The following is a 25,423-nucleotide window of genomic DNA, read 5'->3' on the forward strand; positions in this document are numbered from 1 at the left end:
TTAGTTAAGGCTCAGTAATTCAACGGGCTGTGTTCATGTGTGCATGCGCAATATGAATATGAATGAGACTCAAGCTCAGCAGTTTTCAAACTTTTTTCTGTCACACAGAAAAAAATGTGTACCCCATACCCCACCCACATTTTTAATAATCATTAACAATTAAAAAAAAAAAAAGACCCACGTTCAATTTTAGTAACTTAAAGATCAGATTGGAAAATAAATGTTAAGAACCTTGGTCTCTGCATTCATACATACCTTGCTTCTTCATTTTTGACTTCTCTCTTTCACTCTTTGTCATCACTTTTTCCACTTTTGTTTTTCCTCAGATATATTAGGTCCATCTCCTTCCCCGTGCAATTTTATGTTTCTTTCATTTTACTTTCCCTCCTTGTATTAAGGGTGTGATCAATACAAAATACAGAGTGAAGGATTCAGGCAAAAAAAAATTATCTATTTCATTTGTTCAGCATTTACAGGGTCAGAAGACTACCACGTGACACTTACTGTACTCCAGGATGTAAAATTTGGGCAGAATTAATACAAGCTGAATGAATATTTTGCTTTACACTGTAACAAAAAGGAAAAAAAACAGGGGAAAAAAGCCCTGTGGAAAAACTCACTATACTTCACTCAGATTCGGCACTACAGGCAATACTTTCCATGCTGTCGAGTTAAAGACAACAGTGAATGTGATGTGAATAAACTTTCATGGCCTGACCCGCAAAAAAGCATTTTTTTCTTCTATTGAACTTTTCTTGTTTGGAGAATGTTAGAAATTATTGTGAAGCAAACTTGTGTGTATTTACACAGGTATATGTTCAGATTACACAGGAGTACCATACACCTTTGGATACTGAAGATGAATGACAAAACGTGCTGGGAAAGAACTTTTCCTTTCACGCATACAGAACAATTTATAAAACAATTCATTTATATTATAAGCGCAGAGTTTGTGACAGTTTGTTCGAAGAGTTTTATAGACTATGTTTGCTTTTATAAGAGATAATATAATGTGTTGTGGTTTGGTATAATATTTCATGAGTCAGTTGTAGCTTTTTGTAAGAAAAAAAAAAGTAGATAACTTATACAGTAAGAATAAACTGTGGTATCTTAGGCTGGCCAAACTCGAGGAAACCTTCAATATAAAAGCATTAAATTTAGATCAGAGTAATGATCAATATCATTACCATCTCTTATTACCCGATTTGATCCACTTTTTATCTAAATACATACCTTTATATAAATATAAATACTTCTGTTATTACTGAAGCTCACCTGCAGTACCATTACAGCCCACAAGGGGTTTCCTTCCTGCACAATGACTATGTAAAAGATTTTATACAGTCATTGATCTGCACTGTGGGAATCACTGTTCTAGAGACTTACCTATTAATCAGAGCCTTTGAAGGATAGTAATACTAGATAGCAACTCCACATACCTCGTACACCAAAATGAGCTAAATTAGGCTTATCAGTGGGCTGATATTATCAGTAGATATTAACTATCGATATCAGCATTTATGACAATTTATGCCAATAAATAAAAAATGTAAAAGGAGATATAGTAGAAACATCCTTCAATATATCACGTGTTTAGAACACCACAAACGCAACAACCAGCTGATCCGAGCAAAGTCGGCCAAGGCCCAAACAATCACACAGATAACTACACAAAAATAAAATAAATTCAATTCACTTAGAAAGGAAAGAACAAATAAATACCTGTAGATATATACAGACTATTTAAATCCGCAAATATGTGTCAGTCAATTTTTCTCTGTTCGCAGGATAGCAAACAAACAAACAAAGGTATCTAAAGGTGTAAAGTATGTGTATTTGCAGCATAACACATTATCAGTTCAAAGTTGTCTTGAGTGAGTCAGTGCATCAAGGACTGTAGTGCCATCTAAATGTGAAGCAGAGACTCTGCTTTTACTTTATCACACTTTGCTACAAGTGCTATTTACATGCTTCAAGAATCACTATTTAAACATGCTCAAGCTTTTAAAACTGTAATAATTAAGTGTAAATATTTTTTTCTCAAGCGACGCGGTGTTGACATTTTGACGTCTGTGAGACCTCTCAGCCTTTTTTCTCTTTCTGAATGCGTGCGGTTGGTACTATCTTTAGCTGTGGATCTATACAGCTCACAATGTGGTGCTACACTCCAAGGCTCTAATTACCTTTAAACACCCTACAACAAAAGAACATGCTGGTGGTGCAAAATTGTGAATCTCTGACGTACTGTTCGTGCTCAGTTTCAAAGGAGTGCTTCCCACCAAGAGAGAGGGGGAGAGAGAGGAAAAGAGAGTTAATCAAATTGAGAGGGAGGTAGTGCGAAATAGAGAGGCAGAGAGAGTGTGAGAGGGAGAGAGGGAGATATGTTTTGAGAGGCCTTTTCAAGTGGCCATTTCATCTGTGCTAATTGATAATTCTCCATGACTAACGTGCCACTGACTGGCCTTTGAGCCACGCTAGCTGGAAAATGGTATTGTATGGTGATTTCTAAAGGATCTCGGAGAGCCAGAGACAGGAAGGGGAGAGCGATAAGCTCAGCTGGACGTACATAAATTCAAGCTTGTGAGTCACTTACACCAAAGGGATGTATGTCAATAATTTCATTGGGATAATAGTTAACAAAAGGGGGGAGCGTTAAAAAGAGCATATTTAGCTCTTCATTGAAGATTATACTTCTGCTTTACATTGACAAATATGTATGGAAACCTGAAGAGTACAGTGTGATTGCTGATCATGTCATTCAAGACATTTCTGGGCACTGGCCTCTGCTTTCCACCACAGCCTGCCTGATGGGATCGGTGTTGTATTTCATCCCAAGTTCTTGCAGACCAATGTGAGAAATTATGACTTCATCGACCTCGGTTTGCACTCATGGGCACTGTTATACGACATTTCGCTTTACATTTACCACAAACTTTTACTGCTCTACAGTAAAACGGTGCTGCCCAACCTTATTGGCTTGTGACCCTTCAAATCCAAAATCAAGGCCATCCTCAGAGTGCACCTGTTTAGCTGTTTTGGCCCTTTTCTGTAATGATGTCCTTTCAGTCCCAAGGTTGGTAATTACTGGTCACTCTGACTAAAAGTCAGTAACCCAAACTATAATAAATCAGTCCCAGGCCTGAATTTCACCAAAGTAAAGTGTTCACACATTTTGGCCAAAGTCCATTAATTTAAACTCATGAGCAGTTCTTGCTTAAATCTTTCTTGGCTGGATGTTTCTGTTTTCATGGAGGGTAATAACTAAAAAGGGCAACAGTGTAAAAATACATTTGACATTTTAAAAGAGAGTTTTTCTGCATAGTACCACATAACCTGACTGTGCAGCTCTCTTCACTACAGTCATGCACAGGCATCTGTGGAGCTGACTGTCAAATCATTAAAGCCACATGCCTCACATTTCCTTATCTGCAAAAGACAGAAGGAACAGATGAAACATTTTCGATTGTTTTCTTGGAAGGATAACTTGCTAAGCTGTTTTATTTTTTGCTTTCGAGTTTCTTCAAGAGTCAAATTGTGAAACGACACTGTTGACTTCACCAGGCCTTTACCTTCTAAAAATACGTTCCCAAATTTGGCTGCTGTAAGCACATTTCACTTATATTGCAATGTTTCCACTGGTGATTCATTTAGTATAGGATTAATGAAAAAAGTGTTTAAAAAGTTTTATTTCAACTGAAACCTGATATTGTGCAACACTACTGACAATGTCTAAAGTGGCAAACAAAGATGTAAAACACATGGCCATAATGACACCAACTGTGGCGGGGCCTTTACAGCTGTATCTCTTTTATTGTTTTCTTTCTCTCATATATTCTCTAGTATGTGGAAATGGGATGTCAATGTGAAATTTATGGTTATTGAAGTCATTACCTTCTGTCTTACAGGTTATTCAGTGCAATCTTGGAGCAGGCCACAAAAGGGGATGGGGCTACTCCTATTGGAGGGAAAGCGGCGGGCTTTGATGTCAAGGCTCTGAGGGCATTCAGAGTACTCAGACCCCTCAGACTGGTCTCTGGAGTACCGAGTAAGTACTGAGAGCTATGGAAGTAAAAAAAAGAAGAATGAAAGAGAGAAAAGCAGGAGCACAAATGGTGCTCTGGGGATCAGGTGTGAATGGTGATTGGGTGTTGTGGGGGGTGGAATGGACCAGAGATTGAAGCTTGCATTGGTGCTTGACGCCACACATGATGACACGCATATACTCACACCCAGTCTTCTTCTTGTCAGAAATGCAGAGGCTTTCAGAACTGGACGATTTATGTGCGTACTTGTCTGTGAAGACACTCTTAATGAAAATAGCGTGTTTCCACCTTTATGTGCATTACACTTGCAGACAAATGCAGAGGATGCAAGTGCACAGCTATCACTTTGTCATTTGGTGTAAAAGTGCTGAGTGCCGTTGTGCGCCGCGCTGTCCAACATCACTGGGCTGTCATGGCAGTCGTGGCAACTGATCAACAGCGTGTTTGCCAGCTGACTTGCGCACAGATGGCGTCCAGTTGCTTATGTGCTGTGGAATTTATTATCTTTTTATTAAAGGCTGATCATTAAAGGAAGAAAAACATGAGGTTGTACATTCAAGACGTCTTAGCCATGCCAGTTATTCACGACTGAAAAGTGGAAAAACTGCTGTTCCAGCAACTATCTAAGTGTTCCTCACTCCATGACACCACACTAATTTTGCAGTTGCGTTTTAAAAAGTTCAAAAGAGTAACTGATTAAATTAATATGAGTGTAATCTGATAAACTGGTCTCGCCTATATGCGCAAGCCTGTGAGCTTTTTTGTTTTTAATTTAGTTTGTTTTAACAAATTAGTCAGTTAAATAAACCCACAATTTTTCCTACTGCCTTTTGTATTGTTACGCCTCTTCAGCAGCAACATATTTTTGCTCCTCTTGTTTTAAGTTATTAATATGCAGAGCACTGAGCTTTTGTTCATCAAAGCATTTATTAAATTTAACTGGAAAGGTGTTCTGCTCATAGACAAATTTGCATTTAAAAATACCATGTTTTTTTCTTTGCCTACAATTAATAGAAGTCATACTTATCAGTAGAATATCTGTACAAAAGCAATATTAAAGCTTCAGATGAAATATAACAGCCAGCTTAAGTGCTTGCATGGTGATTCATTATGACAATGCTGGTATATGAGGTGGCAGTAATGATTTTTAATGACAGTAAGTCTCCAATCCTCAGATTTTATAAGAACTGTATGCTTTTTTAAAATGTTCTGTACACTCTCATATGCCTTTTTGGATTCTTAGCAAATGTGTGCCTCCTGCAGGTTTACAGGTAGTGTTGAACTCCATAATCAAAGCCATGGTTCCTCTGCTCCATATCGCCCTGCTGGTCCTCTTCGTCATCATCATCTATGCCATCATCGGTCTGGAGCTCTTCATGGGCAAGATGCACAAGACCTGCGTTCATAACCTAACAGGTACACACAAACACTCACTCGTAGAATACCTATTTATAAGCACTGATGCACAGATATAAATAAAAACATGCACGATCAAACACAGCCAATGGCACACAACACTTCAGTTGCTTAGATACATGATCAAAGCATGTATTGAAGTGTATGTGCAGGCATGCTTCAGTTAGCATTTATTCACATACATACAAAGTGCAAACTTTGGTGTTCAAGGTCTTTGGTTTGACTGAGCTTTGCATAAATTCGAACTCTACAGTAAAACTTTATCAGCAAACAAACCTTAAACAGTTAAATGATCACATCAATTAATTATTCAAACCATCATTTATGTTTCTGAGCAGGAACAATTTCAGCAATAATTGAAACAACAGCTGCCATAAATGATTGAAACAATTTTCAGCAAAGGGCCTCAGGTATAATGGACTGGAGTGTTATTATGATGGTGTTATACATCCCCTGAGAGGCATTAGCTTTCCACAGGGTAAGTGCCGGTGGAATACTCTGCTATCCTATACATCACCCTGGAGAGCTTGTTTTGTATAATTAGTAAAACACTTTTTCCACATTGATTTTTTTCATGGTGCCTTTGTTTGGTGTTATTTCATGGTGTCCTTTTAGCCTTTCAACCTCTTTTTTTTATGTGAATGGATTGAATCTGTAACAGAGCTTCCCGTAGCAAAAAATCAAAATGTTCAGTGAGCGCTGCTTGGATGGGCGTAAATCTCTCCTGCTGGGATCTGCAGTTCAAAAGACAAGCAGCTGAGTTCGAAAAGTATGCTCGATAAAAAAAGTGCAAGTCTGTGTAAACAAAAGCATAAGGAGTCATGATCTCAAGGAGAATTTTGATAACAAGGATCCAGTCGCCACTATATATCATAAATAGTACAGTACATGGATATTCCATTGAAATGAAACATTGACTAGAGTTTTGAAGCTTGGAGCTTCTGCTATTGCTAGTGCTGGCAAATAGGGTGAACTCCGTTGCAAACAGGTGCCATACCAAAAGCTTCTTTGCAATTGCTTTGGTTGCTAGCAGATTGATGCTGTCACCCATAGTTTGCATGGAAGGCTCCAATTTGTCAGCAAACATGCTAACTAACTGGAAAAAGTATGACACAAACTGGAAGCAGAGACAGTTCACCTTCAAAGTAAGTGGTGCTTTGCCACAGAAATCAACATATTTCAGTATATTTCATGTCTTCACAGTTAGTGGCATTCACAAGGCAGTTTGTTTGCAACGTCTTTGCAATTAGCTATTGTAAGCAACTTTTCCCTGGCAATCGCTGATTACAGGGGGTAGCTGACAGGTCTCTAGACATGTATGACTGGAGCTTAGCAACTGATTTCACAGCGTAAGCCAGCAACCTCTTGCAACCAGTAAGGAATAATCCTAGCAGCCAGTGGTTAGCAGACAATTGCCAACTGCTTTCTAGGCCGTGTAAAGTCACTGCATTGCTACATGAGATGCTAACTTTGACGAGTGAAAAACAGGCTTAAAACAAAACACAATCGAAAAAAAGTGAGCAACTTATAGTTTGCAGTATGTTTTAATATGACAAAATCTTAAAAAGTTACAGAGTTATTGGAAGTGAAACTTGCACGTGCTACCAATGAAAAATACACTTAAAACAGTGGGTTATGTGAAAATTTACAGTTGGCATCAAAGCAGACTTAAGCTACAGAGCACAAAATGTTTTTATACCAGCTTCTAAACATGTTTATTTCTGTTATAAATTTGGTTATCGTAACATGTGAATCCTTGACGAGTGACCTCCTTTTGGAGCATGCCTCAAGCAGGCTTTCGAGGATCTGTGGTTTTTGCTACTTTTAAGTTGGCTTCCTGCTGCTTGATTTCTACATTAAAAATCATGATGGGTAAAAGCTAAAAATGGCTTTTTCTATGAAGTTTAACTCACTACATCTGTGGTTTCTAAATAAATTATAGCTGTCTTGTTGAGCTGTTTTTTCCCTCGTACAACAGAAAATGATCTTTGTGTGTAATTCAGTCTAATTTTCCACCTCTGATCCTCCTCAACAGTGCATCATTAAAGCAACAAAAAAGACATTATTTGTAAGATATCTGAAAAATTAAAAAAAATGGCCATTGCCACTTTTTTCTCTTTTTGTCACAGGCACTATTGCAGAGGAAAAGCCAGCACCATGTGCACCTGATGGAGCTTATGGTCGACATTGCAAGCAGAATGGAACACAGTGCAGAGTTGGGTGGGAGGGCCCAAACGACGGCATCACAAACTTCGACAACTTTGCCTTTGCCATGTTAACGGTGTTCCAGTGTATAACCATGGAAGGCTGGACGGATGTGCTGTACTGGGTGAGTCGGACACCAAAGCAGTGTTTTTGTGTTTGTGTGGCTTAGTGAGTACCAGAGGGATTGGTGCGTGGAGCCTCTTTACTGTATCTGTAACATCAGTGCCAGATGAGTGCTTTTGAGAAAGGAGTATAACACAATAACAAAAACACTTGTTTTAGAAAGGTGGGTACATATAAAGACTGAACAAATACACACACAGAGTTAGCTTCTATCTCAGGTTAATGCAGACAATACACTGTGTAATTGAAGCTGCAGATTCATTTAGAACGTGTGTAGAATCCCTACGCTTGATTTCAGTGTCAAGTGAGCAAACATGGAGCCACAGACAACTAAATATTTCCGCAGGGACAAGTTTCCCTGCTAATCAAATCAAATAGAGCTTGGTAAATTAGAACAAAAGGGCTTTCAAGATGCTGGACAAACCTTTAGAACAGCTTTAAGTGCTTTGTTGCAATTGCATTTTTGAAAGTTTTATCTTGTAGGGAAGTAAATGCATTAGCTTTCTGGCTTGACATTTTTATAAAATGGTTATAAATTAGTTACAAAAAGTAGCAAAATAAATTTCTCTTGTGTTTGAGATCTGCATGGCACTGAGAGGTCAAATGGACTGTTGCTTAAGAAAATAACAGCAACTAGAAGAACACTGCAAAAAAACAGAAGCTGAACAACACACTGTGGAAATAAATAAAAAAAACACAGCTGAAATTGATTAAAACAAAAAAGAAGTTGACTAAAACACAGCAGAAGCAGAAAAAAACAAGAAAATTCTACAAAACACAACAGAAGTGTTTCTGGGGACACAATACCGTGACGAACCAGCTGCAGAAATGACGGAAACCAACGCATGCCAAGCATTAAGACACGCTTAAAATAACCAGAGGGTTCATCGGTGTTGTGAGGTGGAAAAAAAAGATGGAAGGTAATTTTTGTTTTAATCACATGATTCATATAATAACGTAAATACATTCTTGCTATTAGCTATTTACTGTTAGCTTGGCACTTCCGCAGCTGTTCCGTCACCTTATAGTGTCCCCAAAAGTTTTCTGTTTTTTTGTTTTCACTTTTGCTTCAATTTTTTCTATTTCCCTTGTGTTTTATTAAACTTTCACTGTGGTTTATGTGCTTTTTCTGTTTTCTGATGTTTTCTTAAGAGCCACTGTAGGGATATCACGTAAAAATGTGCATCCAGTATGTGCTTGTTGGTTAAGTTACTAGCTCTACATCCGTTCTGCTATTCCTGCTTATCTACTGCAGTTTCCTGTTTATATTTACACACAGCACTCCTATAACAAATTTGACGTGCTGTAAAATGTTAAATAGTCGAATGATTGAAGCACCAGCCCTTTGACAATATTTTGTTTGTGTTGTAATTTTACATAATTTTCAGCGTCACACACTTTAACTACAAAATATCAACATGCAACATTTGCTGCTGTCACAGCACATAAACCTGCTGTCAGCTTTCACCTTTATCATCTCCCTTTTTTATTTCTGTCCCCCAGTCTTTGTGTTAAATTCTTTAATTAAGAGCCTTATCATATTATTATCCGCTTTTTCTTTAAAACAACCTAACCTTTGCATTTACAACCTCAATCTAATCAGTAATCTAATAGTCTAATAATGGGACTTTTGTTTTGAAGTAAAATCCTGGATGCTAAACTGCTCACTTTGTCAGCATCGATTGCTACATATATCCACCCCATTTATTCATCACAACAATTTCCACATTAATCTCTCTTGATACTGTTATATCTTTGTTTCTAGATCCATTCACCAATCTAAGATGAAATTACTTAAGTTACTGTGGAACTGTTTAAAGAGATTTTTTAAATTGCAGCCAGGGTTTGCCATTAAATTACAAAAGTGTTCTTAATTGTGGATCGTGGTCTGCCTGCTCTCCAAGCAAAGGATAAAAGGCTTATAGTCAGTTTTAATCATACAATTATGCCATTCTCACTGCTATCTGCTGCTCTTTTAACATGCACCGCTCCTTTTCTTTTTTCCTGCTTTTATCTCCTTTTAACCTCTCTCTCTCTAACACACTTTCCTGTCCTTGACCTCTACTGCCCTGACTCATCCCTGACTTCATCTTCTCTCTGTCAACCTTCTCAAAACCTTTTCTGTCATGTTTCCTGTTCTTTCCCTACTTTTCTCACCCACCTGTTGATTCCACATCTGTGCTACTCCCCCTTTTTCTCCTTCCTCTTCTTTCTCCTTTTCTTTCTTCTTCGCTCCTCTTTGCCTTTTCTCTCTCTCAGATGCAGGATGCCATGGGCTATGAGCTGCCATGGGTCTATTTTGTCTCTCTTGTCATCTTCGGCTCTTTTTTCGTTCTCAATCTCGTTCTGGGAGTGTTGAGCGGGTAAGAGGTTATGCTGTTGTCACTTGTGTATGTGCAGTAGGTGTGCTGTGTGGCTTTATTTACTATTTTAAATGTGATAAATGACGATGTTACAAGACTCCCGTAATGCAATCTAAAGTGCAAGTTTTTTTCTTATTATTTCTCTTTTTGTTGTCATTAATGTTTTAACACATACATACACACAGACCCAGTAAAATAATAAATTAGATGCAAATAAGAGCCGTGCGCTGACAGCAGTCTCACCTCATCATTCCACCAGAAAAAGTAGAGCTAGACAACCGTAGTCCTCTGTTGTTGAGGAAAGATAAAATGATGATCACTGAACTGAGCAAAATCTTTCGCTCTCTTCCCTTTCTCTTTCACTCAATCAATCCTTTGACACAAGCCTGAAAGAAATACACAAAAGCACTCAGAAAAAGCTGCGAGTGACCCCACGTCTATCTGTCGTGTTCATGTCAGTTTGCCCACCTGTCTGTGCTGAACAGGTAGACACATACACACAAATATTTACACATTTCCAAAACTTAACACATTTCAACTTAAAATGAACACTGCTGTGTTCCAACATGTTTTTTAGCTTACATGCACGTTTGTCTCTTGCAAGTTAGCATTTATCTTTCTTTTTTTTTTTACATTTGTGCGCGCACACACAGAGTGTTTATATTTGTTTAAAGGCATGTGCTGCGCTGTGTGTTTTGTTTCAACAAATACTGCTCGAGCAGGCTCGCTGGGTGCTGTTTTACCCCACTCTGCCAAGTCACACTGTTTCAGTACAAGTGCCTCCCGGTCTGCAGGGACACACTGGGGTATAAATAATTCACCCCTCAGGTCAGCCGTGGAGGTGGAATGCTAAAAAAACTTGCACAACAGGGAAAACACAATAAGGACAGAGTGGAGTCTGGAGGAAATGTGGCATTAAATATGGAAATTATGGAACAGCAGGTTGCACTGAGTAGTGAAAAGCATTTTTTTAAGCATGCGTAAAAAACATTGTTTGCAGATCACACATGATGGTAATAATAATGATGATAATGTTAAAAAATAATTGTCAATAAATTGGCAGAGAATGGTTTTGACTTGATGTCTATTTCCAGTCCATGGGAGTCTTGGTGCACAGTCTCTTCATTTGTCTAACTACACTCTTATTTCTCCAGTGATTAAGGATGAAAAAGAAGAATTACAGTGGAAGTAGAATCACCTATGTGATTATTAAACTTCTGAATTTTTTCTTGCAGGAATACATTAATTCATTTATTTTGTTTGTCCCATGAGACTCGCAGCCTCCTGTAGGTTTCACTGTTTTAAAAGACCCGCTGAATCCACCAATGCATCTCTTTATCATTTCTCACATTCATATTGCCCAAATACTTTGCCATGTGGCACACTAAGTGACTAACAAATAATATCAATGCACCATAATCCCAGCAGGAAACAAGCAGAGGTAAACGGTTCCATCTGTTGGGAACTTTCACCAAGGATCTAACTCATTCCCTTATCCCCCCTTCTCCTTTCTCCCGTCCCCATCATCCTACCACTTCCTGCCTTTTCCATCAATCCCCTGTCTTCTTGTCTTACTTTTTCCTCTTTTACCATCCATCTACTTCCCATCTTCCATCCTTCTATCTCCTCCCTTTGCCCCCTATCCTGATGCCTCCTAGGTGAATGATGCTGTAGGTTACACGTGGCCCTGGGTCTATTTTGTCACCTTAATCATCATCGGATCCTTCTTTGTGCTAAACTTGGTTCTGGGGGTATTAAGCGGGTAAGGGCAGGGTCAAAGGTCGTTTGAAACTAATTTTTCTTTCTTGCCTTTTTGCTGCTCTTGGAGAATTTTGCTTCTGGTCTTTTGCTCAAGGGATCTCTTCACTTCCTTCTCCTTCCTGCCTCTTGCTGCTGCTGGCGTTTATATTTAATGAGTACAAAGCATGTACAAGAATGTGTTTCTATATAGTCCCATTTGGTTGCTTTACAAGACCATGTATCTGAGGCTTTGTGACTCTTCCAACTGAGCATTGCTGACTGCACATAGATTTTTTTTTTTTTATCACTGTAGCTGACTGTAGTGAAATCATACTCGAGCATCTGGCTCGAAGACCACTGAAACCTTCTGGGTATTGTTTCTCTTACTACAAGGCTCCACTGCTGTTTCTGTAAAATAGCACTAGTGCTATTGTGAAGTGAAGTGCTCTGTTTTCAGCACTGATGCAGGGTGGAAAAACTACCATCTCATTTTGGGTTTTTTTTAAGGAATTAATATGTAAACTAAGAACCGTTGTGATTAAAGCTGTTTTAAACCAGCAGTTAATACACAAAAACATGCAAGAAAATGTATCTAAATTCAGCAGTAACAGAAGTATATCAATTGCCACCTAAAAACATCTTAAACTTCTCAGTTCCGAGATCAGCTGCCAGGGAACAGGTTTTAGAGTCAGATGTCTCACCCCTGACTGACTGACTGACCTGAATCTGACTTGATACCCTCAGGAGAGGTGGCAGCAGCATTGTAGGGAAAATAATAGAGGTCTATCTGTACCAAACAGCTTGGGGGGTTTGGTAGTCCGACTCTTTGTCTGACTTGTGACTAATGATGCTGTCAGCTCACTACACAGCCTGACCTTTTACCAACTGGTTACTCCATGGTGTGTGTAGGTCTCAGATTGGCATAATAACTAATGGCTAAACAGGAAGAAGGAGAGTGACGGATGTAGAGACATAGGCATAGGGTGTGACCGTGTTTGTCTGGATTTGATGTAATACGTAAACAGAGAGGATGGAGAAAGTGGCTCGACCGAAAGAGAATGAGTAGGTAGAGAAAGGAGAATTAAAAGATGACTGAGGACAGAAAGGTGAGACAGTGGAGAATTGGAAAATGAGCGTGGAGCCTAAGGATTTAGCACTCAAGGCCACACTCGCACACACACATACAGGATATGCGCACTGAACTGCACAAGCCCAGATCAATAGGATTGGATCTCCTGCTAATGTTCTGACAAGTGGGACAATAGATGTTTGTCCTAATGCTCATTGATCTGCTGTTGTGGGTTTGAGTGTGGAGTCTGCAGTTCAATCTAAGGTTCCATCATTCCCCTAAATTTCACACAGATATCCTCAAACACTTGAATTCTGCCCAGCCAATAGACATGACCAAAAAAAAGTCAATAACAATACCAAGAGTTTCATCAGTTCTTCATCTCTGGAGAGCAGTGAAACACTAACAGCCTACACAACCTCTCTTAAAACCTTTGTGCTAATTGCTTGAAATCTGATTAGGAATATTGAGATAACGCTTAAATCTGAGCTTCAAAAAGAGTCCCACTTGTATGTTCAAAACGAACGTAGGGAAGTTTACTTCTATGTAAAATATTCACGACAAGGAGGCATTTGCTGTGTTTATTTTCCAGCAGGCCTTTAAATATGAATTTGTTCACGTTTTAACTGCAAAAATTCCCAAGTCTCCCAGGTCCTGTCAGCGCTCATCTGAATGAATTTCCTTTGTTCAGACTGGATCTTTGGTTCTAACCTGTCTTTGACCTTCCCCGAGTGCACCGTTTAATCAAGTGTTCCTCAATTCTTTCTTCCCTCCTGTCACCTGGAAGCAATTTCACTGAATTTCATCATAATGATATGATATTTCACACTCGCTGGTCACGTTGGTTTTAATTGTCTTAAATTATTTTTTCTGCACGTGTTCTTTGTGCACAAAAACTCCGAAATCCAGGTGAGGTACAAACCTATAACTTTTTCCTGTAATCAATGTCTCTGAGTAGTAACTGAAAGAATGAGTTGGCGGGCAAAAGGTTCGGAGCTCAGTGATGCAGGATGACTTTAGTGCAGAGCCACCTCTCCAACTATTTGACAACAGCTGAGGCTGTGCAGCTGGTGAGGGCGCCCTCTTTGTGCCTCCCTCCGGGGTTGTACCAAGCACATTGCAACCTGGGGTAGACCCAGAAAACACCACAGGAATCCCATTTCCCAGCTGGCCTGGATCCACCTGGGAGTCCAGTACAGATAAATGAAGTCTTGAACTTTAATATTTAGTAAGTTTTTACAATCGGCAGACTTTTCACTGTAGCTTTTTATCATATTAGCTGAGCATGCATCAGCCAGAAATCATCACCTGTTCCCTGCTGAGAAAAGGTGGTACAATTCATCAACAGTGCAACAGCCTAAATGAATAGGGTTCCTGCTGCATCACTTCCTTTCACTCTTTTATTCCTTTTGTCTATGTGAATCACATGGAATCAGTCCTCATCATCTTTCATGGAAGCCCAGCTGGCTTGAATGGTATTTCATTATTTGAGTGGTTGATATGTAAATAATTATTAATAAGGTATAAAGATCTATATTCTAGGAAACCAAAAGCTGCATTTGCATACTAACACCGTTTCTCCGTGGCAAAACTTTTCTTTCGTTACTTAACTTTTCTTCTCTCTGGCAGGGTTTTCCCTCTTCTTCTTTCCAAAGTATCCTTTTCTTTTAACTTGATCACTTTTGTCACATGATGATTTTGCCAAAACCTTAGTCAAGATTTTCAGATTCTCTTTCCTGTCTCTCTCTCTGTTTGCTCTCTCTTTCCCGTCAACTCTCTGCCCCGCTCCTTCTCTTCTGCTCCCCTCCTCCCAGAGAGTTTTCCAAGGAGAGAGAGAAGGCCAAGGCGCGCGGTGACTTCCAAAAACTCAGAGAAAAACAGCAACTGGAGGAAGACCTCAAGGTAGTTTGGTGTGTGTGTGCATGTGTGCATGCGGTTGTCCCCATGCCAGAAAAGCTGTTACAGTCTTTACCAAAGACTTAGGTTCATTGTACTGTCAGTGTTCAGTAACCTGTAACCCTTCAGTAACAGTGAGCAGGGAAAGCAGAGCAAACTTTACTTAGAAGTTACCTAAGTTACAAAACAACACAAGCACTCCTCTTACCTCATGGAAAAGTGTAAAAAAAAATAGGGCACACGAAGATTGAGACACATGATACATATTCTAAAACATTTCATTCTTATGATTCCAAACAGATGTGAAGTTTGATCTTTCTGTTTACCCATCAGTATTTCCCTTGTTTGTGTGTGAATACAGGGCTATTTAGACTGGATCACTCAAGCCGAAGACATTGACCCAGAGAATGAAGAGGAGGGCATGGACGATGAGAAACCCAGAAATCGTGAGTGTGCGTTTTTTTGACAGAAGGAAGAATGGTTCTCCGTGAAGATGACGCTGTATGCATGTGTGACTGAATTATTGATTGGTGGTTAGGATTAGCTGTGTCAGGATATGGTAAGACTTTGGCAAAGGCTAGCTGGAATGATTTCCTCCCAGATGCATCACAAGTTTGTCAGGATAGATGTGGATGTGTCTGCACTACATTTATTGCTCTGTCTATAAGTAGTGAGCTTTTCGTAGTTTCCTTCACACTGTTATGGCACAGTCATTAAATGAACAACTGACGTATGGGCAGAGTGACTGACAGACCGAGAAGATATTAATACTATCTGCTTGCTTTGGCTGAGAATCATCCTGAGGATTAAAACCTGTTTAGATATTAGTGGAATGTGTCAGACTGCAGCTAATAGCCTCTGGGCCCACACTGTGACACACAACAAACACACACTACTGCAGCTATGCAAAATTAACATAGGAACACACACACGCACTGTAGGTACACCCTAAGGAATTTGTTTACTTGTGTTTTGACAGAAATTTACACACACAAATTAACACCTTGTCTCTCTATACAAACACCTCCGGAGAGATGCAGCCACACATGGCTCATGTCTCCTCAGGAATGCACTATATTTCCTTGGGAGGGAAAGTAGACACTGGCCTCTTTAACCTGGAGGTTGGAGCTCAGAAGTTAGACCTTGAAAGAGGGACAATAAGAAAGAGAGGCAGTGATTTGACAAAATGCATGTCTGTTGTATTCCTGGACATGTACCCTTAGTATAAACAGTATGGACTGCGAAGTATTTTATAAAGGCTTGGAGCTAAGCTTGCTCACACTGGTAGTGGATGAATGAATAATGAGGACTAACCACGAAGAGACAGAGCGTGCATTCTGCTTACATTCTGCGCACAGCCACGCTCATCTCTTGAAAATCACTGTGGTTCATTCTGAGAAAACACTGATGACTGCCAAGGGAAAAAAGAAAGAAAGAGAAAATCTAATGATGATCTAATCTTTCAGGGAATATCAAGAAATTAACATGGTCAAATGAGCAATGACCCAATTTACATGAAAATAAGGCACAACACCCCCGTGGCTAATCCGTAACAAATCTGCTTGTTTTCACCTGTTACCACTGTGCTCCCCTGGGCCAATCAGTCTGGCAAACACACATCAGCAGTCTCTTAGATAGTGTTTTGGCCCATTAACAAACAAACAAATACAGTATGTGGCCAATTTTGAAAATGTCACATCAAAATATTATGATTTTTTTTTTTTTTGCTCTAAGTTTTGCAAATTCTGCATCAGTGATATATTTTGCAGTGTCTGAACAAGCCAAATATGGCTGTAAACCAGAACCTGTAAGTGTTTGCTATACAGTAAACATACACACATATACATATTTTCCTCAAATAAATCTACCATGCGATCTCTGTGGATCACTTAGTTGCAAGATTAAGCCTGTGACATCTTCTAAACAGTATAAATTAGGCCATTAGATGTAGATGATTCAACAAAATGATTAATATATATGATACAAAGTTCTCTATAAGAAAGATCAATCATCGCTCTCTGTTTGTGAAGGTGAAAAATCAAGTCACTTGCTCTGTCTATTACTCTGCCTCCCCTCTCCCCGATGGATGGATCCTCTTGTGGGAAGATGAACGAGGGCAGTTTGTCCCTGCTGCCCAGGACATTTTGCATCAGCTCATGCATGCACAGCTCACATAAATGTGTGTCGTAAGAAGCGATAGGAGACTCAGAGAGTAGAATAGATGAAAAGGGAAAAGTAGATGTTCAGACAGTGTAAGGACTGCAGAGTGTACACGTACTCCATACAATATCTAGAAAATCAGGTTAGGGGATTGTCCAAAGTTGCCTTTTATCACATGTGGCACACAGCAGCAGCAGAGGTTTGCTTCACGTGCATTACTGCTGTAGATAGTCCTGAGCAGGGTGTGCAGAAGTCACATGACACCCCATGGACTGCCTATAAATTCCCTCGATATTCACTAGACTTGCTGTTCTTATTCAGGTTAAATCAGCAACATCGCTGGACAACCCTACTGTCTCATGATGTTCTAACATGAGGCTCCCAAAGAAGATTAGGCTTGCAGTGCAACAGGACTGCACTAACATCATATTCAATATTATGAATATGAGAAGTTGATGATGTCAAGTATAATATATGTAAAATATGTGTGTTTTCTGTCATCTCAAGGGCATAGTCTGTATGCATGTCTTCCGTGCTGTTGCTGTCTACCATCTTGTTCTTGCATGCTGTCATCGTGTTTTGTTGTCCTTGCTGTTTGTGTTAGGAGTGTCTCCAGCCCACCTGAGAAGCAAGACCAGTATGCATGTCTGATCCAGTCATTCTCCTGACTGTCAGGATGGTGTTTGTGTATCCTCTGTGGCGTTGACGTGTGCTTCCATGTAATTCCGGTTGTGATTAGGCCTGTGTACACCAAAAGTGGTTGTAATTACGTTTGGTCTACATGGCTTCTGTTTGGGATGCCTTCTTGATGGTGCAGTGATACAGTATATTGCATCTATCCTGGAAATGCACCGGTCCCCTAAAGATTTGTAGAGGATGTGACTGCTCTGTGGCTTCCTGCTGTGTGGAGTAATAAAACAGAAATTTTCAGTTTATCTTGCAATACATTCTCATCCAGGGATGTCAAATACTGCCGTTTTGTCCGATTCTCCTTGTCTGAGATTGATACGCAAAGATGTGTCCTACAATAAACACAGAGCGATGAAAGATGTCCACATTAGGACGTTTGAGTTGTTGTGGTGAAATAAATCACAGGTTTGTTAACCAGGAGATCACAGCCTCCTGGTTTTCAGTCTTGTTTTTTCTCCTTTAAACCTGCTTTTGACGTTAGTTTTCACTCGCTGCCTGTTTAGGTTTAACAAAAGATTGGAATTTGCGATTTAATGCTACACCTTGAAAAATGTTGTATTTGCCCAGCGTGTTTAAATGCAGTGATATGAGGTCCTTTGCAAACATTATGTGACAGACCCAGTGCTCCATAGCACAGATACCAAAGGACAGCTGATTATCTGTGAGGTGTGCTGGCACTGAAAAAAAACCCCAGCAGCATTTGATGCTGTGGGAATGATGCTCTACTGTCCATTTTACAGCGGTGCCAGTGTTATAAATGTTGCTTGCTTTTAGCTGCTACTGCAAAAATGGTTTGATAGATCTTACACTGTGACATGGTAAATATGCATTTCACTTGAGGAAGGATTTTTGCTGTAAACCACAACTTAAGAAATCAACTTAAAAACAAACAAAATAGATTAAATCATTATTAATATTATTCATTTGAGCATCCGCAGTAATCTAAATGCTGTGCCACTCTTTTGTGGTAAAGAAAGAGCTGTTGATTTAGATCTGCATTCTTATGAGCTCAGTTTAGTGACTGAAAGAATGAGCTCGCATATACAAGTGGCAGAAATGACCTCTCTGAAAGGTGTCTGGTCACAGCCTTTGAGACAGGAAGAGGTCCTTTGCCACACTGGCTGCTATACATTGGGCACTTCATATTGAAAGAAGCCATTTGATATGGTGTGATATAGTTCTACTAGGATGATTTCTAGATGAGCAGTTTCAGTTATGTTCAAATGGGAGTAGGCCCAGAGGTAGACCCAGGGCACGCTAGGCATGCTGAGATTATGTCTCTCAGTTGGCTTGGAAACACTTTTGGTGTGTCCCCGGAAGAGGACCTAACTTCTTGGAAGTGGATTTTAAGAGGTCTCTAGAAGACAACCAAACTCTCTGGCTTTCAGTATATTGTGGGGCAGGGGGCCCTCTGATAGTCATCAAGGTGTTGATTTTGCTCTGAAGTTCATGCTGCTTTTGTCTGCTTCCAATATAGACAGTGGTAAAGGTGCTAATACACAGAAGGTATGGTTATCTCTCCAGCTACCCGCTTTGCAACCTGGCCGTTTGGGCAGGAAACAGTTGGTTTGGTAACAGGCTTTGTTTAGTTCCAGAGTCAACTATAGCTCAGCGAGACAGTGTATCCTGATTAAAACAAAGACTGGCTGACAAAAACATGCAGGGAATGGCTTTTAGTTAAATACTGCTCACTAGTATCTCTACATTTACTGGTAGCCTTTCCCTTTTGGCCTCACTGGACAGTATAAGAAGAAATTCCCGGGTTTACCACAATAGAGTCTTTGTCTTAAGAGTCTCAACTGCCAAAACTCAAAACTTCCAAACCCTGTAACACTTGTTGGATGAAGGAATCATACCCTTCCCAATCAACCAGAAACTGGAGAATCCGATCCACCACAGCACACCCAAAATGCTACAGACAGCATTGGCCGAATGGTCACCCACCACCCTGCCAGGTCAACGGAGGGCTAGCCAAGAGGTACAGAGAGCTGGAAGATATGGGATTGATTTGGAACACATGGAATGGAGGATAGATTTTTATGGAAGCAGGTAGTTTAAGGCACACAGCAGAAGTGCCAGTCTTGCATGCTTTCATTGCTATCTTGTTCTTACATTCTGTCTTCTTCTTTTGTTGTCCTTCCTGTGTGTGTTAAAATAATTTCTAGCCTACTTGAGAAACAAGACCAGTATGCATGCCTGGTCCAGTCATTCCACTGACTGTTAGGATCATGTATGTGTCTGTTCTTTGACTTGTGCTCCGATGTCTATCCAGTTTAGGATTAGGCATGTATACATTAAAATGTTTTCAGTTGTAATTATTTTTGATCTGCAGGGCTTCTGGTTAGGATGCCTCCTTAATAGTAGAGTGATACAATCCCATCTGTCCTGGAAACACACCAGACTCCTAAAGAGTTTGTGGAGGATGTGACGAAAAAGAAAGATGTTCAGACTACTACTCTGTGGCATCTCACTATGCGGAGCGAAACAACAGAAATTTTTCAATACACTTTGTTCTCAGTCACCATTTCTTTTTAACCTGCCTTTTTACGTTTGTTTTCATTCGCTACCTGGCTAGATTTGAGAAAAGATTGTGATTTGGGTTCAAATATGTACCTTTACCCAGCATGTGGAGATTAAAAGATTAAGCGGTACAGGAGAGAAACAGACATGAGTGATTTTGTGCCAGTAATGCCAGTAATGTTAGTACTCTGTACCTGCAGTAATGAAATGAGGTGTGACTGCAAAGAGGGAATGCCATTTTTCCAGAAGAATTCATAGTTCTTTGTGCGTATTTTGGTATATATGAGCATACTTGTGTGAACGCTTCATGTTAGTGTTTGTGTGTGTGTGCGTGTATATTGGTCTGTCTTGCTGAGCCGTGCTCTCTATCCCCAGGTAAGAGCCATCATTTTCTGTCCCTGCGTGGAGCCGTGAAGAAAAATGCGGCTTTCCTTCGTAAGGCGTGTGCGTCTGTCTGCATGGTCCAGCACTAGTTAAAGCTTTACTGGATTCTAGACATGCAAGCAGATTGCAACCTCTCTGCTCACCTATACTCCCCACTTTCCGATGCCTCTCTTCCTCCCCTTTTTATCCACTCCCCCTCCAGTGGAGTAAGCATCTTTCTCTGCAGCCTCCAGAGTGGGGATCAGCTGCCTCTCAACACTGTAAAGTAGTTTATTCTCTTCCTTACCCTTTTTCATGCACCAACCACTGAATGATGATTAAATATGAGGGCCATATATATGAATATCCTCCGACAGTGGAGACATGGAATTTTCCCCCTGATAACTACCCCTGCTGCTGGCAAAATTGCATGTCTTTATTACATTAAAATCTTTACAGTGTTTCATGGCCCTTTAAATTACTTGAGTACATCCAAAATGTAAAAAAAAAAAAAAAAAACAACCTCAAAGTCCAGGGAATAGGGATACAAGGAGAGAAATAACATTACTGTGCTGAGATGAAACAACTTTTGTAGGAAAGGATCTGCATCTGCCTGACTTGTCTGAAAAAATAACAAGAGGATGTCATCACAGAAAACAACTGGAGTGATGGTTTCGTACCACACGACTCATAAAAAACACTGTTCTTACTATTGTTAGTGATGTCAGAGTCCTCTCCTTGGTTTTTCAGATTCCTTTCCCTAAAGTCCCCCCGCCCCCCTCCTGCATCACTATTAGCCTTGCTAGCTGCAATAATGAAATACAGTGGAGAAACAGCTTTGAAATGAGAAATTTAACATTTTTATAAAATCAAATTACCAAAAGCCTGCATGAAAAGATTTGTGTTGTCATTATTAAGACAATGATACAAAGTAGAATTCAGTGTCTTGTGGGGGGTTTGTGCGACATTTTAAATTAAATATATTTTTCATTTTTGTGACTGGAAATAAAATCTGTTTTAGTTTGCTGACAAAAACACCAAAACAAACACGAGACGCTGTCATAAAAACAAATTGTTGCGGAGGATGCTTTTTTTCAGAAATAGCGCCGTGAGTTCATGTTCAAGCTCACCAACACATGCCAACACTTTCTGTTCTATCACTTTTCTGTCTTCCTGTCTTCCCTCCTCTGCCCCTCCTTTCAATACTATATGTTCCTTTTCCTTCTTCATCTCCTTCCCTGTCTCTGTGTCTCAGGTCTTTGGGGTTTTACTCTAACAATAGGCATTAAACTAGTTCAGCGCTCCATTGAGGGGAAGGCACCAGGCTGCTTTTATATTTGAAAGGCTTTTAGCCTCAGGAGAGACCAGAGGGCCCTGAGTGCTTTTAACTAAGTAGCATAGCAGCAGGTGGCACGTGTCGAGGTGAAGAAACACACAGCGTGTTCATGGCAGAGGTATTCAAGTTGAGACAGACCATCGTGATCTCTACAGCACTAAACTCGTTCATCCCTAACCATGTGTCAAAGTACAGTAACCTAATGCACTGTTCACTCACTGTAGCTTACTTTGACACATCATTGGGCTTACAAGCCATCTCTTGGGATAACTACATAATGCAAACAGATTCTTTTGGCTCAGAAAGATACACTCACTGGCCATTCTGGTAGGTACACACATATCTAATCAGCCAATGACAAGACAGCAACTCAATGCTTTTAAGCATGCGGGCATGATCAAGACAACCTGCTAAAGTTCAAACTGAGCATCAGAATGGAAAAAAAAATGGGGATTTATGTGACTTTCAACATGCAGTGGTTGTTCTGTGCTGGACAGGTTAGTCTGAGTATTTCAGAAACCTGCTGATTTACTGGTATCTTCCTGCACAACCATCACTAGAGTTTACAGAAAATGGTTAGAAAAAGAGGAGATATCCAGCAGCAGTTCTCTGGGCTGAAATGCATACTTACATACATACTTTGGAGTAATTTTCTAAACATGACTTCATGACCTCGCCTGGTGGATTTCTCAAGTTTCAGTAGCAAATCTGCACAAAAGACCAACAAAATGCAGGAATACATGTAACTGGACTTTTTGGCCCAGAATCAATGAGTAAATGAAAAAGATAATCCCAGTCAGAATAACATTATTAATATCTTTTTTTTTTTTTTTAATTGGGGTTTGTTTGCAGGTTTTTTGAGAGGGTCGTGGTTAAGTGCTGATCATATTATTTGGTTTCATGCTGTAAGATCATTTGCACCAGTAGGTTTTACTGAAGATATCTTATTTTAACAAAAGAGGCATTGATATTCATATGCAGTACCTGGCTCTAGTGCCCAGAGGGTGTTACAATAAGTGTTTGAGGTGACAGTAAGGGGAACGCAGCTCATTCCCGCCAGCAGGCAAAGACTGACAGAAGCAATAAAAACCAATGTATCACTTCATATCAATCTCTCCAGCAGCCATCCCCACATTCTTTTTTCCCCGTCTCTCCCGCTAACCATACCTCCCTCAGTGCCTCCATTACTTTCGCCCTGCAATCCTGCCTTTCTATTTTCCTTCATTTTTTCTTCTATTCCATCCTTACCTGCCAATTTATATTACTCCTGCCTAAGGACAAAGTGCCACATTTGCAGTGTACTTGTGATTTATATAAACAAAGAAAAAGCTTTCCACCTGTTTGCAAATCTGCAAAATTATCACTGCGGCGAGGAGTAAAACTGTACTTTTTCTTTTTAATAGTTTGATTGTTTTTAAAGACCAATCCCCTCCCCACACACCATCTGTAGACTACAGATAGACATCTTTTTCCCCCAACTCTTTGGGTCTTGAAATCACAAATAGATTTTTATCAAGTTTTAATCCCCTCAAAGTAAAGCAATCCCCCAGCTTGAAAATGGAAATCCTTCTAAATAGCCCCAATGTTGAATACCCAAAAGTTAAAATCGAGCACAGAAATGGTTGACTAATTTCAAAAATTGTGGCGATGTCAATAAGCATGCTAATGCTTCAGCTTAGTTTCATTCACCACAGCAGCAATTGGCAAAATTAGAATTAGTCAACTTTTTCCTCAAGTGTTGTGTCTGTGCTACCTTTTTAGCTTTAGGCATTAAGCTGTGGAATTATATTACTTTGGTTTAGCACCACAAACTAACAAGGTTGCAAGGTTTGTGTCCCAGGATTCCTAACTGGCAACTTAGTGTGTAATTAGTGTGGGCAATCAGTGCAAAATTTGGGAATGGTTTTATTGACTCTAGGGTATGTGTGTAGCCGTGTGCCTTAATTAGCAGGATTGAATAATGCTGACTTTTTCATTCCTATACTTCAACAGTGGTTTTAATTAGCTTGTATGCTGGTGCAAGATAACTCCGATAAAGATCAAATGTTTAACACCAACCAAGTGTCCAGTGCTCCTCGCTACCTGAACACTGGTTGCACTTTGTAGCTCTCAAGTGTGTTGTCTTGCACCTGTAAAATTCTACAGTGTTTTCCGTTGCATAATTATGATGTCCGACCCATTTCTCCTTCTGGTTAATTCATCTCTCTTTCTGTTTCTCTCCACATCTGTCAATTTTTTTCCCTTTCTCTGCTGCTGCTCATCTCTGTCTCTCAGTGAGCATGCCAGCCAGCGAGAATGAATCAGTCAACACAGACAACGCCCCCGGGGGAGACGTAGAGGGTGAGACCTGCTGTACCCGGCTGGCGTAAGTATCTCACCGTCTTTCACAGACACACCTTTTCTCCTCCTTCTTTTCCTCAGCTTTCTCACCCATCTTTTGTCAGGTTTAAGGACAGATTGCATCCTGCAGTATTGTGCATGGAAGAATTGCCTCAGATTGCTTGTATACTTTACTGATCTCACAAGTCTGTTAGACTACAGTAGCACAAAGCTGTCAATATACTCCACATGGATAAAGTTCTGTTAGAGTAAAATTGGATAGATCTGAAGGGGAACTAATCAGAGCTGCTCCTGGAAGTGTGTTTTTTTTTTTTTTTTAACTTGCTAGTTTATTAGTAGTGCTGTGCCAACTGCCCTTTTTTCCACTTTCTTTCGGCAAACTGTTGCTAAGCAAGCAAATTGAGGGAGCAAAAACTAGTTGCTAGATCGCAGTTCCAGTTAAAAAATGAGTTTAATCTCGTTTTATGGTTGTTTTCCTCATATCACAATTATAAATGTGCTATTGCTATCAGTTTGCGAACTAGAGGTTTATCATTTGAACACAGTTTTTAAGTTTATCTAGTTGGGTAGTGAGTGCACACAACTGCTACACATGGTACAAGGACAAAGCCAATCATTGCTTGGGAGCTAATGAATTTTGAAAAGCAAGACATCCTAACTACATCTAATAGTATTCCGTCTTTATTTTTTCTTTCATCTCTCTCTGAGTTTCCGTTCTCTCCCTCTCTACCCACTTTTCTGTGTTAGCTGTTGAAGTGCTTTCTTCCGCCCCTGTGGGAGCTCACAAACAGCTGACTCATTCATTCCCGCTTCCCGCTCTGCTTTCATTTTTTACATTATTCAAACAAATGTGTTGCTTTCTTTCTTAGACACAAGACAGCACAGGGGTCGCGACCCCAGCAGACTTATTTCAGTACACACATGCAAACACACCTGCATAAAAAACTGTTGCTCACGAGCAGAAATGCATTACACAGAAACTTTAATCTTAAGTTTAAACTGATTCACTCTCAACCGCAGGAGCAATAAGGCTAGTTGGCACACGTGGATGGCACGCTGTTGTTTATCTGTAGTCTCACTGTCCATCTGTTATTTCATCTTTGTTATGTTGTATGTGTTTATTTGTGATCTGTCAGGCTAAAATAGAAAAAATAAAAGG

At 39.9% G+C, this 25,423-nt stretch overlaps 1 protein-coding gene across 7 annotated transcripts in view; it reads left to right on the top strand.

The window, feature by feature from the left end:
• cacna1c (calcium channel, voltage-dependent, L type, alpha 1C subunit) overlaps positions 1-25,423 on the top strand; it is a 218,103-nt gene that overhangs the window by 138,850 nt on the left and 53,830 nt on the right. For 4 of the 7 annotated variants that reach the window (XM_040035288.1, XM_040035289.1, XM_040035292.1 and 1 more), the window contains exons 5-12: positions 3,906-4,045; positions 5,307-5,459; positions 7,589-7,788; positions 10,047-10,150; positions 14,774-14,861; positions 15,217-15,301; positions 20,601-20,669; positions 24,199-24,289. In XM_040035288.1, coding sequence (XP_039891222.1) covers positions 3,906-4,045; positions 5,307-5,459; positions 7,589-7,788; positions 10,047-10,150; positions 14,774-14,861; positions 15,217-15,301; positions 20,601-20,669; positions 24,199-24,289 — 930 coding nt within the window. Of the gene's footprint in view, positions 1-3,905; positions 4,046-5,306; positions 5,460-7,588; positions 7,789-10,046; positions 10,151-11,808; positions 11,913-14,773; positions 14,862-15,216; positions 15,302-20,600; positions 20,670-24,198; positions 24,290-25,423 lie in introns of all 7 variants that reach the window. The other 3 variants (XM_040035291.1, XM_040035293.1, XM_040035294.1) reach the window with 2 other exon arrangements.

This window comes from Simochromis diagramma, unplaced genomic scaffold, assembly GCF_900408965.1.
Source record: "Simochromis diagramma unplaced genomic scaffold, fSimDia1.1 OVJJ01000816.1, whole genome shotgun sequence".
Taxonomy (NCBI): Eukaryota; Metazoa; Chordata; class Actinopteri; order Cichliformes; family Cichlidae; genus Simochromis; species Simochromis diagramma.